The sequence below is a fragment of the Ictalurus furcatus genome, chromosome 6, assembly GCF_023375685.1.
Source record: "Ictalurus furcatus strain D&B chromosome 6, Billie_1.0, whole genome shotgun sequence".
NCBI classification, from domain to species: Eukaryota; Metazoa; Chordata; class Actinopteri; order Siluriformes; family Ictaluridae; genus Ictalurus; species Ictalurus furcatus.
This window is the reverse complement of record NC_071260.1, coordinates 12,885,567-12,903,649: the sequence shown is the minus strand read 5'-3', so window position 1 is coordinate 12,903,649 and position 18,083 is coordinate 12,885,567. Positions and strand designations below refer to the sequence as shown.

At 39.1% G+C, this 18,083-nt stretch overlaps 1 protein-coding gene across 1 annotated transcript; it reads left to right on the top strand.

Annotated features, from left to right (window-relative positions):
- Positions 1–4,176: 4,176 nt before the first annotated feature.
- Positions 4,177–16,487, top strand: sec22a (SEC22 homolog A, vesicle trafficking protein). Its single transcript, XM_053626558.1, has 7 exons — positions 4,177–4,415; positions 7,565–7,760; positions 11,177–11,340; positions 12,867–13,046; positions 13,515–13,633; positions 15,072–15,137; positions 16,254–16,487. Exons 2-7 carry the CDS (start codon positions 7,579–7,581, stop codon positions 16,452–16,454), a joined length of 912 nt encoding a protein of 303 aa, XP_053482533.1. The 5' UTR covers positions 4,177–4,415; positions 7,565–7,578; the 3' UTR covers positions 16,455–16,487.
- The last annotated feature ends 1,596 nt before the right edge of the window (positions 16,488–18,083 follow it).

Here is an 18,083-nt window from a genome sequence, read left to right as displayed (position 1 = left end):
CGGATGGATCGTCAGGCTGGAAGGACAAATAGAGCTGGGTGTCATCAGCATAGCAATGATATGAGAAGCCATGAGACTCAATCACCTACCCTAGAGATGTAGTGTAGATAGAAAAGAGGAGTGGACCCAGAACTGACCCCTGTGGAACGCCAGTTGTGAGTTGCTGAGTTTCAGAAATACCTCCCCTCCATGATACCTTGAAGGATCTGTCAGAGAGATAGGATTCCACCCAGCGCAGAACCGTTCCAGTGATGCCCAGGCTGGAGAGAGTTGACAGGAGGATCTGATGGTTCACAGTGTCAAAAGCAGCAGAGAGGTCAAGTAGGATGAGGACAGATGATCTAGAGGTTGCTCTTGCTAGTCGTAAGGCTTCAGTGACGGAAAGCAGAGCAGTCTCTGTGGAGTGATTGCTCTTGAAGCCAGACTGCTTGGTGTCCAGGAGGTTGTTCTGTGTGAGAAAATTGGAGAGTTGATTAAAAACGGCTCTTTCAAGAGTTTTGGAAAGAAAAGGGAGGAGGGAAACAGGTCTGTAGTTGTCAACTATAGCAGGGTTGAGTGATGGTTTTTTAAGCAGTGGGGTAACCCGGGCTTGCTTAAATGAGGTAGGGTATGTGCCAGTAGAGAGGGATGTGTTAAATATGTGTGTAAGTGCAGGTAATAGTGTGGGAGAGATGGACTGAAGAAGGTGAGAAGGGATAGGGTCAAGAGGACAGGTTGTGGGACAGCTAGAAATTAGGAGTTTAGAGACATCAGTCTCTGAGAGGGGAGAGAAGGAAGTCAGTTGGGAGTTACATGGAGGAGGAGTCGGTCTATACATGTCTGGGGTTGAGAACTGGTTCCTGATTGATGTAACCTTGTTGGAAAAGAAAGTGGCAAAGTCATCTGCAGTGAGAGAGGTAGGGGAAGGGGGGGGACAGAGAAGAGAGAAAAAGGTTTTGAAGAGAAGCCTCATCTTGTTGAAAAGCTCTGTCTATAGCCAACAGGGTGTGTGTGTGTATTATATTATGTATTCTTTTGTATATTTAAAGGTAAATTAAAAGAAAAGATCAGATATGTGTATACAGAGCATCTGAAAATGATCTTTAGCTTCACTTTTATCCTTTTAGTATCAAAGCTTCATTTTCAGACACTATAAAGTCTTGTGATTAAATGTTTATTAGCAAAAAGCAGTAAACTCCATTCTTATCAAGCTAGACAAGAGCCTCTTAAAGGAGCTAAAGTAGTTTACCAGAATGTTGACTAAAGCATGAGTCACTGCAAGCCGAATACGCTGCTTTCCATGGAGACATTACAGCTGGTAAAATGCATGTAAAGTCTGCATGCTGAGAAAGTCTGATTAATCCTTATGAGAGTGAGCCTAGGTACCTATTCCATCAAAATTACAAGGAGGATAGTGTAGGAGCTGACTGTTCCCTCTCAGCTGGATGCACTCCTATGTGCGGAAACTGTGGGTACAAAAAGAGCCAAGGAGTCAGAATGACTAGGAATCAGAAAGTTAAAAACCTTTCAGAGAGCGACAGTAATCGGACAGAACAATACTTGGATTGTGCCATTGAGTTCTAATGTTGGAAAAGGGGCTCAACCTTGATGTGAGGAACAGATACAGATCAGAACAGATACAGACAAAGTCTTTAATTACAAGTCTGTCTGTGTAGTTAGATATTTCCAAATGAGAAAATATGAAATTTTGGCACATACACTATATGACCAAAAGTATGTGAACAACTGACAAATCGCCCCCATATGTGCTTGTTGAACATCCTATTCCAGATTTAGTCTCCCTTTGCTGTTATAATAACTTCTACTCTTCTGGGAAAGATTTTGCAGCATGACGGTGGGGATTTGCCCATTCAGCCATAAATGCATTAATGAGGTCAGACACTGATGTCAGGTGTCAGGCCTGGGGTGCAGTCAGCGTTCCAGTTCATCCTAAAGGTGTTCAGTGAGGTTGAGGTTAGGGCTCTGTGCAGGAGTTCGTTCACTCCAACCTTGGCACAACATGTCTTCATGGACTTCACTTTGTGCACAGGGGCATTGTTATGAACAGGTTGAGGCCTCTTAATGCCAGTGCAGGGAAATCTTAATGCTACAGCATACAAAGACTATCTTAAGAATTGTGTGCTTCCGACTTTATGGCAACTATTTTGAGGAAGGTGATGATCATGTGTCCATATACTTTTGACCATATAGTGTAGCTGGGTCTAGTTCACTATTTTTCCACTATTGTCTAGTACCTAACATGGGGATAACCCCCACCAAATTGCTACTGTCCTCCACGTGCTTCGGGGGTTTCCTCCCCAGTCCAAAGACATCCATTGTTGCCCTACAATGGTTTGGCACCCTGTCCAGGGTGTCCCTTGCCTTGTCCCCCATGCCCCCTCAGATAGGCTCCAGGTTCCCCATGTCCCAGTAAGAATAAGCATTACAGGAAATGGGTGGATGGATGGAAGCAGTGTTGTGTTTAAACAAACTCTAAAACTTTTCCAATATTGCAGTTATTTTTCCTCTATGCTTTGTCACATCATTTTGACTGATGGTAGATACTTTTTTTTTTCCTCCAGAATATAGTTTTTGGTCTGTCTTACAAAATTAATAGCTCAGAGGAATGTTCAGTAAACAAAGTCACTGGGACAAGTTGCATGGTATAATAGAACTAAAAAAATCTTGATTATTGCTTCAGGAGAAATAGAGATTTTCCTCTGTTGCTCTAAAAGCAACAGTCAAAAGGATGTGCTTCATTTACCAAAGGATCTATACAAACTCAATTTCTTCTCTGTTCCATAGAGCTACACAACATGTTTTCTTTCACAGCATGAAATATATAATGTGTGATGTTTAGAACTTACACCTTGTGACCCATCAGAATTCCACCATGATGTGGTATACAGCATATAAGTAATAAAACACCATGGGGTGCTGTGATGCCATTCATTTTCCTAAAACAGCACAGCCTAAAGTTTATTCTGTTTATGCCATGGCAACTTGCAAACGATTATATATTTTTTTATTTATGCGCATTAGAATGACACATCATACTATTTATCCATTAATAGTTACCATCCACAAAACAAGTTAGTTCTTGTTCTCTTCTGTGATAACAGCCATAAAAAGTTGTTCCATCACCATGACTTTTTTCTTTCCTTTAAATTTTTTTTTTTCATGTTCATTCATTCATTAATTCAGTCATCTTCAGTAACTCATTTTCTCTGGTCAAGTTGGCAATGGATCTTGAACCTATCCTAGTCACACTGGACCTTCAAGCACCTCGATTCCAAAAGAGAGGCATGAGAACTTACAGGAAGTTATGAAACTTAAAGCATGTGTGATAAAATGTTTATTTTAAGGCTGAATAATTTTGCCCATCATGCTGTTTAAAGGGCCAAACAGTGGAATACATAGAGCTCAGGGTCTTTGGTTCCATCCTGAGCTCTGGTCATTGTCCATGTGGAGCTTCATGTACTGGAACTTCACATCTCTGTATCTATATGGGTTTCCTCTGGGTTCTCCAGTTTCCTCCCAAAAACATGCTGGTAGGTGGAGGCTGCTTAATTGCCCTAGGTGTGAAAGTGTGCATGAAGGTGTAGGATCTAGGTCCACCTTGACCCTGCCCAAGATAAACAAAGAACTAATATACTACCATGCTGAAAAAAACAATAGAACCCCTCATAAAATTTGTAACGCTTTTAATGGTTATAATGGGAATTGAATTGGTTTTAACAGAAACCTTAATGTCCCTGTGGGTCTCTACTGGTAATTTGTTGCCATCTATTAGTGGCACCTTATGTCTAGTGGATACCATTAAGGACCAGTAATGGTATGGTAATAGTTTTAATGGTTAGCTGATGGTTTGTAGTGGAAACTATTAGAATTTATATTGGGGGTTTTTTTTCCAGCAGGTTAGGTTTTGTTTTGGGGTGCCCCAATACATTAATAGTATACTCAGTATATTTTAAAAATGAGTTGAATGAGTATTAATACACTTTCATTCACATCACAAATACATCATGTCTGTTTGAGGGGGTGAATATATTTAGCCTGAATCATATTTTTATATCACTTAATGCAGTTTAAAACGTTTAGACACGGTATGAACATTTTGCAGGATATTTCAGAGTAAAAAAAAAGACCCGAAACAAACATTATAAGTGGATATGAACTGTAAGCTACAGGCTGTAACAAAGACAGTGCAAGTAAAACCGCTTGTTTCCTTTTCTGACGTGTTTCTTGCTAATGGCCGCCAGAGGCACTGCTACCCATGATGCATTTCGCAGGGCCACGTAAACAGTGTGCTACTCCCCCTGACGCTACCGTCTTCGGCACAGCACCGGAAGCAGGAACAGCATAAACATGCACATTTCTGCAATAACACGAGTGCAAATCTGAATTACAACCAAGCGAGGAATGCCTCTGCGAAGGTTAGCTGTGTTTCCTGTTTGAGCTTCTTTTAAACACGACGCCGTGAGAAACAGCTTTAATCACACACACTGCATGTCTGGCTTTAGCTAGCTTATTAGCATGCAGATTACTTTGGCGTGTCTCATTAAGAGCCATTATTAACCATGGAAATGTTTCCCTACGTTTTATAGAAAGCTTCGTAGCTAGTTAACAGGTTTATATATATATATATATATATATATATATATATATATATATATATATATATATATATATATGTGTGTGTATATGTGTATATATATATATGTGTGTATATATATATAGAGAGAGAGAGAGAGACTGGCATAAAGTTGGCTTGACGTTGGACGTTTGACATTCACAGAAATTGAGGGACCGTCTCTAAAGTTACACACGACATTGGTATACACGTTTCTAACTTCAATAGCATTTAAAGAGAATGACTTACAGTCCCAAAACCTACTGTGAAGTGTCATGTATAATGCACACCTTTTATATTTCCTGATATTTAATAAAATAAACTAGCAAATCATATGTAAATATTGCCATGCAATATTTTACTACCAAATGAGCTCATACACAAAATATACCATCATTTAAAGCTCTATAGTATTTGAAGGGAATGACTTACGGTCACACAACCAACTGTAAAGTGTTCATGTAGGTGTCCGGTATAACGCACGCTTTTTAGATTTTTGATATTTAATCAAATTCAAGCCAACTTTATGCCAGATATATATAGAGAGTGAGATAGCCACGTACCTAACAACAGTAATGTGCATGCCTACAGTAGATAATCACTCAGCTAGCAAACAGATTCAGTGTTAAAAGTTAAGTCTAGTGAGCTACCTGGCAGGTGTAGCTATCATGCTAAGTCTGCTAACTTTAGCTAGATTAGTTCTGGAGGTTTTGTTGGCTTGCTGGAGTAAGTTCATTCCTCCTCTGTTGGCTGTGTTTTAAAAACTGAAGCTGATGACGGGATTCAGAGTAACGGAGACTAAACAAATTTACACTGTTGTAAACACAGCAGTGATGTAATGAACATCCTGACAAACTTAAACCTGTAACCCAAAGGTGCTGTCCAGGGTACTGATATTTTCTATTCTTAAACATTATGTTATTAATATTAGAATTGTTATATAATGGACTCATGTGTAAATTATATTATAGTAGCATTATTTACATATAAGCTGCTTCCTTCTTGAGAAATGCATTCAGTAGTAGCCGGTATAAAGGAGCTGACAGGGCTAAGCACTACCGTTTTTGAAAGATAAAAACATCGATTATAGGGTTTTATTTTGGACACCCTCATCAGATTATTTGCTGTTAACAAATAGCTTTTAATTAAAGGGGGTTTTTTTTGTTTGTTTTTTTTACGTTTTATGGAACAAAGCAGAACAGCATCACCAGCACCCATAAGAAAATGACACAGACTCGATATGAAGAAGTGAGACTGGTGCTGATTTTTTTCTAGCCCAGACTGTAGATTCATGCAGTCTGTCATTCGCTATGTTTCCATCCACGTATTTTGGGATATCACGTACTGGTATAAAAAAAAAGTGGATAAAATTTCCAAAATGAGCATAAAAACTTAGGTGCTCAATTGAGACAGATATGCGCAAAAAAACACATTTGATGGAAACACGTTTACCCGAGTAAATTCCTCGATGCGCATCAAAAAGTCATGTGAGTCATGCCTCAACAAATCTTGTGAACGGATAATTGGCTCAAAAAAGTAAAAATGGCAGCGAGCGAGAGGTATGTTTGGGTAGACGAAGTTGCAGCAGTTTTCGTGGAAGGGACGATTTTGTTCTCTTGAACAAATGAGACGGAAACTGCTTTATTCGCAAATGTTTTACCCGATATTCCAGGTTTTCGCACAAGTTGAATTCACAACTTGTATGGAAACATGGCTATTGACAGTCATGGCAGGAGATTACAAAGTGAAACAGCTCCTAAATTTCGGGTGCATTGTAGTGATGTGTCGTTCATGAACGATTCGTTCATTTTGAGCGAATCTTTAATATGACTCGGGAACAATGAATCATTTCAGAGAGTGATTAGTTCATTTCTGAACACGCATGCGCTGCAACATTCCCATAGGTTCTGTACAGGAAACAGAAATGATTAGTTCACGTCTCGAGTCTTCGGGTTCAAGTCGTTCAGTCATCATGTGACCACACCATAGGCAATGCACCATGCTGTACCGGAAACAGAAATGATTAGTTCACATCTCGAGTCTTCGGGTTCGAGTCGTTCGTTCATCACGTCACAACCCCACTGCATTCAGCCTATGGGACGGTCACGGGATGAACAAACGACTCGAACCTGAAGACTCGAGACGTGAACTTTAATCATTTCCGTTTCCGGGGAACAGACGTGATAAATATAACGTGACAAAAGAGAGAAGGACTCGGATCGGGAGGTGAGCTGAACTAACAGACTGCATCGCCTAGATCTGCAAGTACTAGATGTGTTGGGGAATTTAACATGTAACATTTTAATTACATTCTGCTGAAATGAACGAAATGAGAAAAGATTCGTTCATTTTGCTGAACGAGATTCAAAGATCCGAGTCAGTAAAATGATCTGAACCTCCCATCACTAATGCATTGGGGCTTATATAATATTTTTGATCCAGCTTTGCTGACGCGTCCGTAACATGTCATTAACCGTGATTGAATAAGCGCACATGAAATGCATGTTGTCTTGTAATGAATGCAAACAAAGTGGATTATTTACTCGATCATTTACTATTTACCATTTTCCCCACTTTTTAAAATGCCTCTGGAAAAGAAACTAAAAGTAGATAGACTAAGCCCCCATTGTCCTGTTAAAAGTGCAAATTGCATAAAAGAACAAGATGACAGAACTGAAAGTGTAGTGTTTTTTGTTTTTGTTTTGTTGTTGTTATTATGAACAAAAAAAAAGTTATAGCTTTTCTGTTTACCCTGTTTGGTATTTGAATTATGTGAATAATTACAGTATAGACCCAACAGGGCATTACAGACTTGAAACACTTGAAACACAAAAATTAATAATAAAAGAAGAGTTACATGTACATCTAGCTGTCGTAAACTGTGGTATGTTCTGTGTCTGAACTGTCAAGTAAAATATGCAGTGCTCATGCTATGTTCACCTTTGCTCACAGGTTTTCACTGTAAGATGTCTATGGTCCTCTTTGCCTCAGTGGTGCGGGTGAGGGACGGCCTGCCCCTCTCTGCCTCTACCGACTATGAGCAGGACAAAGGGCTGCAAGAGACCAAGAAGCACCTCAAGAGCCTGTCCAAAAAACTCAGCCAGTTTCCTGACCGCTGCTCTCTTAAGACTGGCCGTTACAATGTCAAGTATGCATTCAAGTATACCTTTTTAAGTTGCTTTAATGATGTACAGTTTTGCAAAGTAAAGAACATGAATGTAGAACAATCGAGTGGGATCTGGCTGCAAAGTCCACCAAGTTTTAGGCTCCTGGAAAAAAAAATTGTTGGTAGATGGACGGTTCAAATCCTGGTGATGCCGCAGCAATCCGTAGCTGGGCGTCTGAGAGAGTATAAGTCAGTCTGTACAGGATTTCGCAGAGTTTTCTTTTTTTGTGTGTGTGATTGTTGTAGCCAAAATGCTTTTTCTCGCCAACATTTTAGATGCAATTTCCTGAAGTTTTTGTGCTTTTTTTGTGGAAGACTACTTGAATTGGCGAAATTGCAATTGCGCAAAATTGTTTCTCGCTGTGATATTAGTTGATAACTGAGACCTTTTAGCTCTACTCGTGTTCAATGCATGTGAATCAAGGAGGGCTTTTTCTCCGAATGGACGTTGTGATGACGTCGCGTGACTCATCTCGGCCCAAATCTGTGCAAAATCTGCCGAGATATAGAACAGCTGCCAGCTCCGAAGAATACTGCAGAGTTCGCTTGGTGTTGCGTTCATTTCTGCAATCACAAAAAAACAAGAAATCCTGGAGGGACTGATAAGTGGTGCTGCTGTCTTGTGTTGGGGATGGATGACATTGCTCTCTCACCTGTCAATCAGAGTGACAGTAACCAATTGTGGCTGTCTGTGAACTTATCTGTCTGGAAGAAGGCAGTTCATGCTTTTATGCAATGGGGAGAATTAGCTAATGGATGATAGATGATCAGTAGATGATCAAATGAAGAGAAACTGGGGTTTAAAAAAAGGCTCGACAAATCCAAATCAGTTCAATTCCACATACGGCAGTGGACAGGAACATGAACATGACGGTGAAATTTCTCGTCTGCTTAGTGCTTGGCGTACAAAGAAAATATCGAGAATACACAGTGTTTCACAAAGGCCCTTTAATCATGTTTAGGAAGAAATGATATGATATAAATGTCCAAATCATAATGTATTATTGACTTGTATCAAATATATGATGGCTTATTGTCTGTTAAAACCTTCTGCGACTCACTACTTTGAAACGTTCGCAGAATTACTTTATCATTTTGTTAAATGGGTTGATTAGGCCTGTAATAGCTTCTTGCAATATAATCAGATCATAAGATATAGTAAGTCTTTGCATGCAGTTGACATTTATGGGAAACTATACGATATTAGATATGCCGTTTCTTCCACAAAAAAATGGTGTCTGCATACAAAGTCGTTCGGTCAAAATGAGCATAGAGTCTTGAAAGAAAGCAAAGTGAAGTGGAGACACCAGTTAAATTAGCGGCTAAATCAGCATACACTGATAGATGACTCCTTTGAGGGCCTCGGGTGTAGCCGTTTTGAAGCCTGGCACTCGAGGCAGCTGCTATTCATCACCCTAAACTGTGTTAGCGGGCACGAACGATTCGACTCCCCCTTTTTCCCTGCCAGTCGGGGCTGAGTCATAGAATTGTTTCTTCTCTCTAAGGAGACATTAATGTAAAGAGACGTGGTGACAAAAATGGGTTCGGTTTCCTGCGAGGCTGTCAAGCTGCATGCATATTAAAGAAAAGTTAAAGTAGCACCATGAGTAATTGATGAATAGGCTGGTGCGGAGGTGTGTCTCTGAAAAGTTTTGCTTATTCGCTTGGCTTTGTTATTTAGAGTTCATGAGTAAGTGTACGTTTTGTGACCTCGTCCAAATTCTTCCCGCGTTTAAGTGATAACGGGGCAAGGGGCACTTTTGTCATGGGTCACGATTGCCTGGCACAACTTTGCAACATTCAAAAGATATGTCTGTAGTCTTTTGGACATTGCTAAGTCACGCCATAACACACGACTGAAACGTTTCTCATGAACTTAAAAACCTTTTAATCTGAAGGTGAATGATTAAAATAAAATAAAATATATATATATATATAAAAAATATACACATACCATGCCCTCCACTAATATTGGCACCCTTGGTAAATATGAGCAAAGAAGGCTGTGAAAAATTGTCTTTATTGTTTAACCTTCTTAATCTTTGGTTCAAAAAATTCAAAAAAATACTCTGCTTTCATGGATATCAAACAATTGCTCACAAAACACAGGTTTATCAAAAAAAAAATCTTAAATATAGCTGTGCAACAGTTACTGGCACCTCTATGAATTCATATGAGAAATATATATTGGAAGTATATTCCCATTTATTACTTATAATAAATACCATTTATTATACCATTTATTAGTATATTCAACATTTTTTAGTACACCTTGGTGACTAGGAACAGGAAATTGTTCAGGGGTATAAATATGAGGTAACACACAGGCCAAGTTCCCAAGGAATATAGCTGTGATGTGCGGCAAATGGTTGTTGAGCTTCACAAAAAACCTCAGGCGTCTTCAGTTTGCCAGACACTACTGGAACTTCAAATGGGATCGGGTTCTGTGGTCAGATGAAACCAAAATAGAGCTTTTTGGCAATAAACAACAGAGGTGGTTTTGGTGCACACAGAGCCATATGGAAAAGTACCTCATGCCCACGGTTAAATACGGTGGTGGCTCTTTAATGTTTTGGAGCTTTTTTTTCTGCCAGAGGACCTGGACATTTTGTTAGGATACATGGCCTCATGGTCTCTACGAAATATCAACAAATATTAAATGAAAACCTGACTGCCTCTGCCAGAAAGCTTAAAATGGGCCGTGGTTGGATCTTCCAGCAGGACAATGATCCAAAACATACATCAAAATCAACACAAAAATGGTTTACTGAGCACAAAATCAAGGTCCTGCCATGGCCATCCCAGTCCCCTGACTTGAAAGCCATAGAAAACCTGTAGGGTGAACTGAAGAGAAGAGGCCACCAGCATGGACCTCGAAATGTGAAGGATCTGGAGAGATTGTGTATGGAGGAATGGTCTCAGATCCCTTGCCATGTATTCTCCAACCTCATCAGGCATTATAGGAGAAGACTCAGAGCTGTTATCTTGGCAAAGGGAAGTAGCACAAAGTATTGACTATAATGGTGCCAATAATTGTTGCAAACCTATATTTAATCAAGATATGTTTTTTTTTAAAAATATATATAAACCTGTGTTGTGTTTGCAATTGTTTGATATCCATGAGAGCAGAGTATTTGTATGAATTTTTTTAACAAACGATCAAAAGGTTAAACAATAAAGACAATTTTTCACAGCCTTCTTTGCTCATATTTACCAAGGGTGCCAATATAATATTAGTGGAGGGCACTGTGTATATATACAGTGTGGTGTTATGATTATTATATAATGTGCTAGTATTTAGATTCAGTATGACAGGTAGAAGATAAAAATAAGATTTGTCAGTGTAAAGTTATCTGATGATAAATGGTTAATGGTAAATTATTTTGTTTGTGATTCAGTTTCACCAGCTCTCTGGGAGTGGGCTACATGATGGTATGCACAGAGAACTATCCCAACGTTTTGGCGTTCTGCTTCCTGGATGAGTTGCAGAGAGAGTTCCTTGTCACATATGACACGAAGCGCATTAACAGTGCTGTCAGGCCCTACTCTTTCATTGAGTTTGGTGAGTTCTTTGCACATTACTGTTCTGAAGTTTCTATCTCTTGATCGTTTTAAATAACCTGCTGTAACTACCTGCAAACAGTGTGACCCTGTACAAGCCTGTGGAACAGCTAATGTGGATGTAATGAAAAAAATTTTTTAAGACCTTTAAAAAAAAAATTAACCAGAAAAATCTAAACTTGATGTCTAGCCATCTTCAAATGCACTCAAACATGCTAACTACACTACTCAGTTCTTTATATGTGACACTGTTTAACAATGGTGTACTTGAGATGAATTAAGCTATATGTAACCCCTATTTTCACATCTGGAACTTTGTATTTACACACTGATTAAAGGGCAACTGTATGAACCATCATTTTTTAAATACCAGCAGTTTATCGGGTGAGCAGTAGTAATAGTGCAGACAATAAGTGATTAAAGGCATTGCTAAAATGGATCAACGAGGTGGTGCAATAATAGGAGATTCTGACTCTTCAATCAGTGGATCAGAATGAAAAGAGTGCCAGATTTATATATATATATATATATATATATATATATATATATATATATATATATATATATATGTGTGTGTGTGTATATAGATAATATAGATTAGAGATGCACCAATGTATCGGTCGATAATCATTATTGGCTGATAAAGGCTATTTTTCACGCTATGGGCTATCGGCCGATAGTTTAAAAACATCCGATGATCAGGGCCGATTATATCCTGTCAATCAAAAGAGGTCGGGAAAACACATCGATTTTGTGCTGTGTGTAAAGATGATGTCTCTTGTGTGGAATGATGAAAAAATTGCAGTTTGTAAGCTCTGTAAGCTCTACACTGATAAAATTTTACACCGGAAGTCAATTTTACGACGCAGAAGTTTCGGCATCGAGTCAATCCCATCCAGAATTCTTTTAGATTTATCATTATTAATTTAAAAGAAGGTATTAAAGGCAGAACTATCGGTATCGGCCGATATCACGATTGGTATCAGCTGAGAAATTTAGTATCGGTGCATCTCTAATATATAATGTGTGTGTAACAAACTATAAAGCATCTATGCTTTTGCACCATATGCTTCTCAGATGTTGTTATTTGGTAAAGCAAAACAGTCTTTGTAATTTTCTTTAGTGTGGGATGAAGTCAGGCATAGATGCATGTCATTGTTTGTAATCAAACTATTTATCCATTTATATCACTCAATAACAACAACAAAATGTCATTTCTTGGAATGGCCATTACAGCCTGTACAATATTGACATGATATTTTATACAAATTGCAATAAAAAGAAAAAACAAATAGGGGAAAACAAATAATCCCTCAGTGCCCCTGTTAAAGTTGCTGTTAGTGTGTGTGTGTGTGTGTGTGTGTGTGTGTGTGTGTGTGTTCAGGTTGTTACAGGCTGAAACAAACTGTTCTGCCAAAAAGCTGCGCTCCGTCTGCTTCCCTAACACAATGAGCAGTGTGTCAGTGTTTGTGAGACAGTTGATCTCTTTGCTGTTTTTTTTTTTGCTGTATTTGTTTAACTTAATAGACAACTTCATTCAGAAGACCAAACAGCGGTACAACAGTCCACGTTCTCTTTCCACAAAGATCAACCTGGCTGATATGCAGACGGAGATCAAGCTGCGGCCCCCGTACCAGCTCACTCCTGAAGACCTGAGCTTTATCAATGGCTTTTCCCAAAGCACTGCTTCCAAATATAAAGGCATAGGTACTGACCCCACTTTATGTCTCCTCACTCTTATTGAAACCATAAATACCTACATGTGCTCAGCTCATTATTTTTGTTATTAGTAACATCAGAATTTATGTGTGAAGCACAAGCATGTCATCACGGTGTGATTTTCTCTGATTACTCCCCCTTGACTAGAAGGTTTTATGAATGATACAGAGCTAATCTATCTGTAATGTGACAAGATGGTGCTTCTTTGTATTACAGTCGTAAACGTGTTATTGCTCTAACATTTAAAATTTAACATCTGATCAGTGAATTTGAAAAGCTAAAGCATTTCTTCAATAAATAGTTCATTTCCAATGTATAATATGCTGACCATATGTTGTCAATGTCATTGGACTTAAAAAACAAAACAAAAAAAAAAACAAAAAAAAGGGTGGTAAGTCCATGTCATTTTCGGTGCAGGATCCTTATATATTTGAAATATTTGTTTTTCATTTGCAGCTCCTAATCAAATGTTGGAGCCTGTCACCTTGCCTGGCATAGTGGCATGCGTTCTAAGCATTCTGTGTGGTGCGCTCAACTTACTACGTGGGGTCCATGCCATAGAGAGCATACTGCAGGTAAACTTTCCTTATGGCGACATTTGACAGTATACTAGAATTATGTTTAGGCTCTTATGTACAGTGCTGTGAACAAGTGTTTGTCCCCATCATCCTGATTTCTTCTGTTTTTGTGTATATCTTGTACTAAATAGTTTTAGATGTTCAATTGAAATACAACATAATGGCAACCTGAGTAAACATTTATTTATTTACTCTTAATTGAAGCAACAACAAAAAAAGTTATCCAACACCTATCACCTATCTAATTGCCCCCTTAAAGTTAGAATCTGATCAGAATTCATGTGTCCCTAAATTATTGCATCTTGCACAGGACCTGAAGCAGCAAAGCATCCCCACATCATCACACTTCCACCACCATGCTTGACTGTAGGTATGATGTTCTTTTTGTGGAATTACGTGTTTGGTTTACGCCAGATATAACGGGACCCCTGTCTTCCAAACAGTTACACTTTCGACTCATCAATCCACAGAATATTCTCCCAAAAGGTTTCAGGATCATCAAGGTCTGCTTCGGCAAAATTCAGATGAGCCTTAATGTGCTTTTCACTTCGCTACTCTTCCATGGATGCCATTTTTGCCTGGTGTCTTTTTGATAGTGGAGTCATGAACAGTGACCTTTATTGATGCAGGATAGGCCTGTAGGTCCTTTGATGTTGTCCTTGGCTCTTTTGTGACTTCCTGGATGAGTCGTTGCTGTACTCTTGGAGGAATTTTGGAAGGTTGGCCACTTCTGGGAAGGTTCACTACTGTGCCGAGTTTTTCCATTTGGAGATAATGGCTCTCACTGTGATTCTTTGGAGTCCCAGAGCCTTTGAAATAGCTTTGTAACCCTTCCCAGACTGATGTATTTCAATCACCTTCTTCCTCATCATTCCTGGAATTTCTTTCAATTTTGGCATAGTGTGTTACTGGGTAAGACCTTTTAACCAACTTCATGCTGTTGGAAAAGTTCTATTTAAGTGTTGATTTGATTGAACATGGTTTGCAGTAATCAGGCCTGCTTGCGTCTATTCCAGCTGAACCCCATTATGAATGCAGTTTCATAGTTTTGGGGAATTAGTAACGATGGGGGCAAATACATTTTCACACAGGCCCAGTTGGCATTGGATAACTTTTTTGCTTCAATAAACAACATTATCATTTATCAACTGTATTTTGTGTTTAAAATACAGATTGTCTTTGTTTTATCTTAGTTTTTTTTTTTTAATTTCTGAAACAATTTAGTACGAGATACACACAAAACCGGAAGAACTGCAGGTACTTTTTCACAGCACTTAAATTAAAGTGTTACGATTCAATGGTTATGCATTGCAGATCCAGCTAGCCATCTACAGCAGTTTAATTAATCTAACAAAGGATTTCTGTGTGTAATTAGTTCATGCTGGATAATTCCTTAATGCGGTACCCTTCCTCCTTTTTTCTGCTCTGTCCGCAGAACGAGGATGAAGACTTTAATTATGTAATTGCCTTTTTCCTGGGAACGGCTGCTTGTCTGTATCAGGTAAGTTAGAGTCATCCATCAAGCGCTTGAGTGACTCACAGCACTCATTACCATCAGCATGGAGGGAAGGGGAGGGGAGCTGCTTTTACCACGTTCTTAGGGAAAAAAAGGCAGCATCAGTGCTGATGTTGCTGAAGTAATTCCGTGCTATTAGAGAGCCATGAACACTAAGCAATACCTGATTTCCAGTTGGTTGCAAAAGCATTTTCTCTTAAAGAGTGTACCCAGTAGAAGTGAGGCTTAGAGGTAGCATGTGAGCTGGACTTGGGACAAGGACTCCTGAAGATGTGATCGTTAAACTCCTCCTCACACTAAATCACTGTGTAGAGTACAACAGCGAATTCACCCAACCTAAAATTGATTAGTTAGCATTTTTCCAAGAGGAGATGGAGGCACTTATAATTTCACTGATACGAAATGTGAAAGGCAAGGAAGAGTGTGTTGGCCTTCAACTTTCTGCTGATGCTAAAGTGTGTTAGTGTTTTTAGTACAATTACACTATATGTGGACAAAAGTATGTGGACACCTGACCATCACACCCATATGTGTTTATTGGACATCCCATATATGCTTGCTGTTGGGCGGGAAGACCTGGTTTGTAGTCGGCGTCCCAGTTTACCCCAAAGGTGTTCACTCGAGTTCATCTACACCAACTTTGGCAGATCATGTATTTATGGACATCACGTTGTGTACAGGGGTATTGTCATGCTGGAACATGTTTGGGCTTTTTAGTCTCACTGAAGGGAAATCGTAATGCTACAGCATACAAAGACATTCTAGACAATCGTGTGCTTCCAACTTTGTGGCAACCGTTTGGGGAAGAACCAAACGTGGGTGTGCTGGTCAGGTGTCCACAAACTTTCGGCCGTATAGTTTCTTTTTTACAAATAGTTTCTTTGAGAATGTAACCTGATTAGGTTTTTAAAATTTTCTTCATAGTTTCATATGTATAAAGAAGTTAATAAATAACAGCCACATTTTCAAAGCCTTTTAATGCTCATCCTTACCATTAACGGCAGTAAACCTGCAGGAATTATGGACGAGTAAGCAATGTTGTGTTGTGAAAAATGTTGTGCTGCACAACGTAACAAAGCTATCTCTCTCTTCATTGTGCAGTGTTACTTATTTGCGTACTTTTCGGTGTGGAGGAACATCAAGTCATTCCTGGCCTTTGCTCTCATCTGCCTGTGCAACATGTACCTGTATGAACTGCGCAACATGTGGCAGATCCTTTTCCACATCACAGTTGGGGCTTTCATCACTCTGCAGATCCACCTAAGGCAGCTACAGGGCAAAACTCCTGACTACAATGTCTGAAGACCTACACACACACACACACACACACACACACACACAAAAAAAAAAAAAACCCTTCCCCAAAAATTCATACATAGCACAGTCCCCAGAAGACTGAATGGTGAAGATATGAGAGATGTTAGCCTTGCATTTTTGGACTATTGGCATCATTAATCATCAAACAGACTGAATGTAGAGTCAACAGCTCAGGATCCAATAGCAGTTTAGTTATTACTCTGGTTATTCTGTATGTTCACTGGTTTTGCATTTTGTTCCAATTTTTTGAAAATACAAAAACGTCTATAATGATTTTCATAAGGATGCAAATATTAGGCATTAATGTGTGTTTTTGTTAATTGATATATAATTTTTTAAAAAATAAATGGTGTGAATATAGATAATAGATTATACCAGATAGGCAAGACTTTTTAGTTCATGGTACACGTGAAAGGTACCAGTACCACCATGATTCGCGACAACATACAGACCTTATTGTCTTTATTATTATTTGACTAATTCATACAGACACAGACCGCAACTAACAGTCATACATTTCATATACCTTGAGGCTGCTCTTATCAAACATTATTACCCTAAAAGCTCATTCAGACCTGGCGCGTGTCACGAGTATGATGTGTGCGGTTGTCTCGGTAGTCTCTGTGCTGCCTGGAACGTTTTCTGTTTACTGATGGATTCAGCTCTCCTCTGGCTCTTTCATGGCAGAGGAGTGGCCTGCTGATATATAGACTTCTCTTTACCAGCAGAGGCTTTTAGCTCTTTCTCAGCTCCCAGTGGGCACCAGCAAACCAAACCCTGACAACTGAATGAATGCTTCCTGTTATATTTATGTTCCTGTTTGTAGATTGTGCTAAAGAAAAGACAAAGGGGTGACAGATGATGATAAAGGTTAAATACATGTCATTATTATATCAGTCCCAATGTTTTTAAGTCTTGCTGTCCAATAATAGAGATAATAGAGATAATAGAAAATAGAGGTCCCCTCATCCTTGACTCATTTTCATGTATACGTCATAAAAATGTAAACATGGAAAAAACATTCTATTACGCTAGATTTAGAAACGACATCAAGTTGTCAGTACGTTAGGTGCACCTATCTCGTACCTACTCTCGCTGGGCTTTTGTCAGGTATGTTTACATTTACTGACCATAGCCCATGTGTTGCTGTCAGTGTTGGGTAAGATACTCAAAAAAAAAAAAAAAAAGTAATCCACTACCTGTTACTAATTACTACATTACAATTGCAATTTGTTTACATTACTGATTACTGCATGTCAGAAGGAATCAGGTTATTAATTACTTTACTTTCAAAAACTATCAAACCTACAAAAATACACTACAAAGTGAATCTCAGTTCTTTGAGTAATTTTATCGCGCGTTCTCCGATGATTCATTAATGCGTCGAATGAGCCCCAGGCCTCCTCTCTCGACATCAGTGCCTGACTTCACTAATGCTCTTGTGGCTGAATAGACAAGTCCCCACAGCCACACTCCAAAAGTATAACGGTGACTCCAGCATGGTTGTTTCTTGCCATCACCTCGCCGCTGCATTCTCTCCTCTGATGCTTCGTGTAAAGGGTGCTGTATCTGTTCGGTATTGTCTGTTTCCCCTATGAAAAAGTGCACCTATAT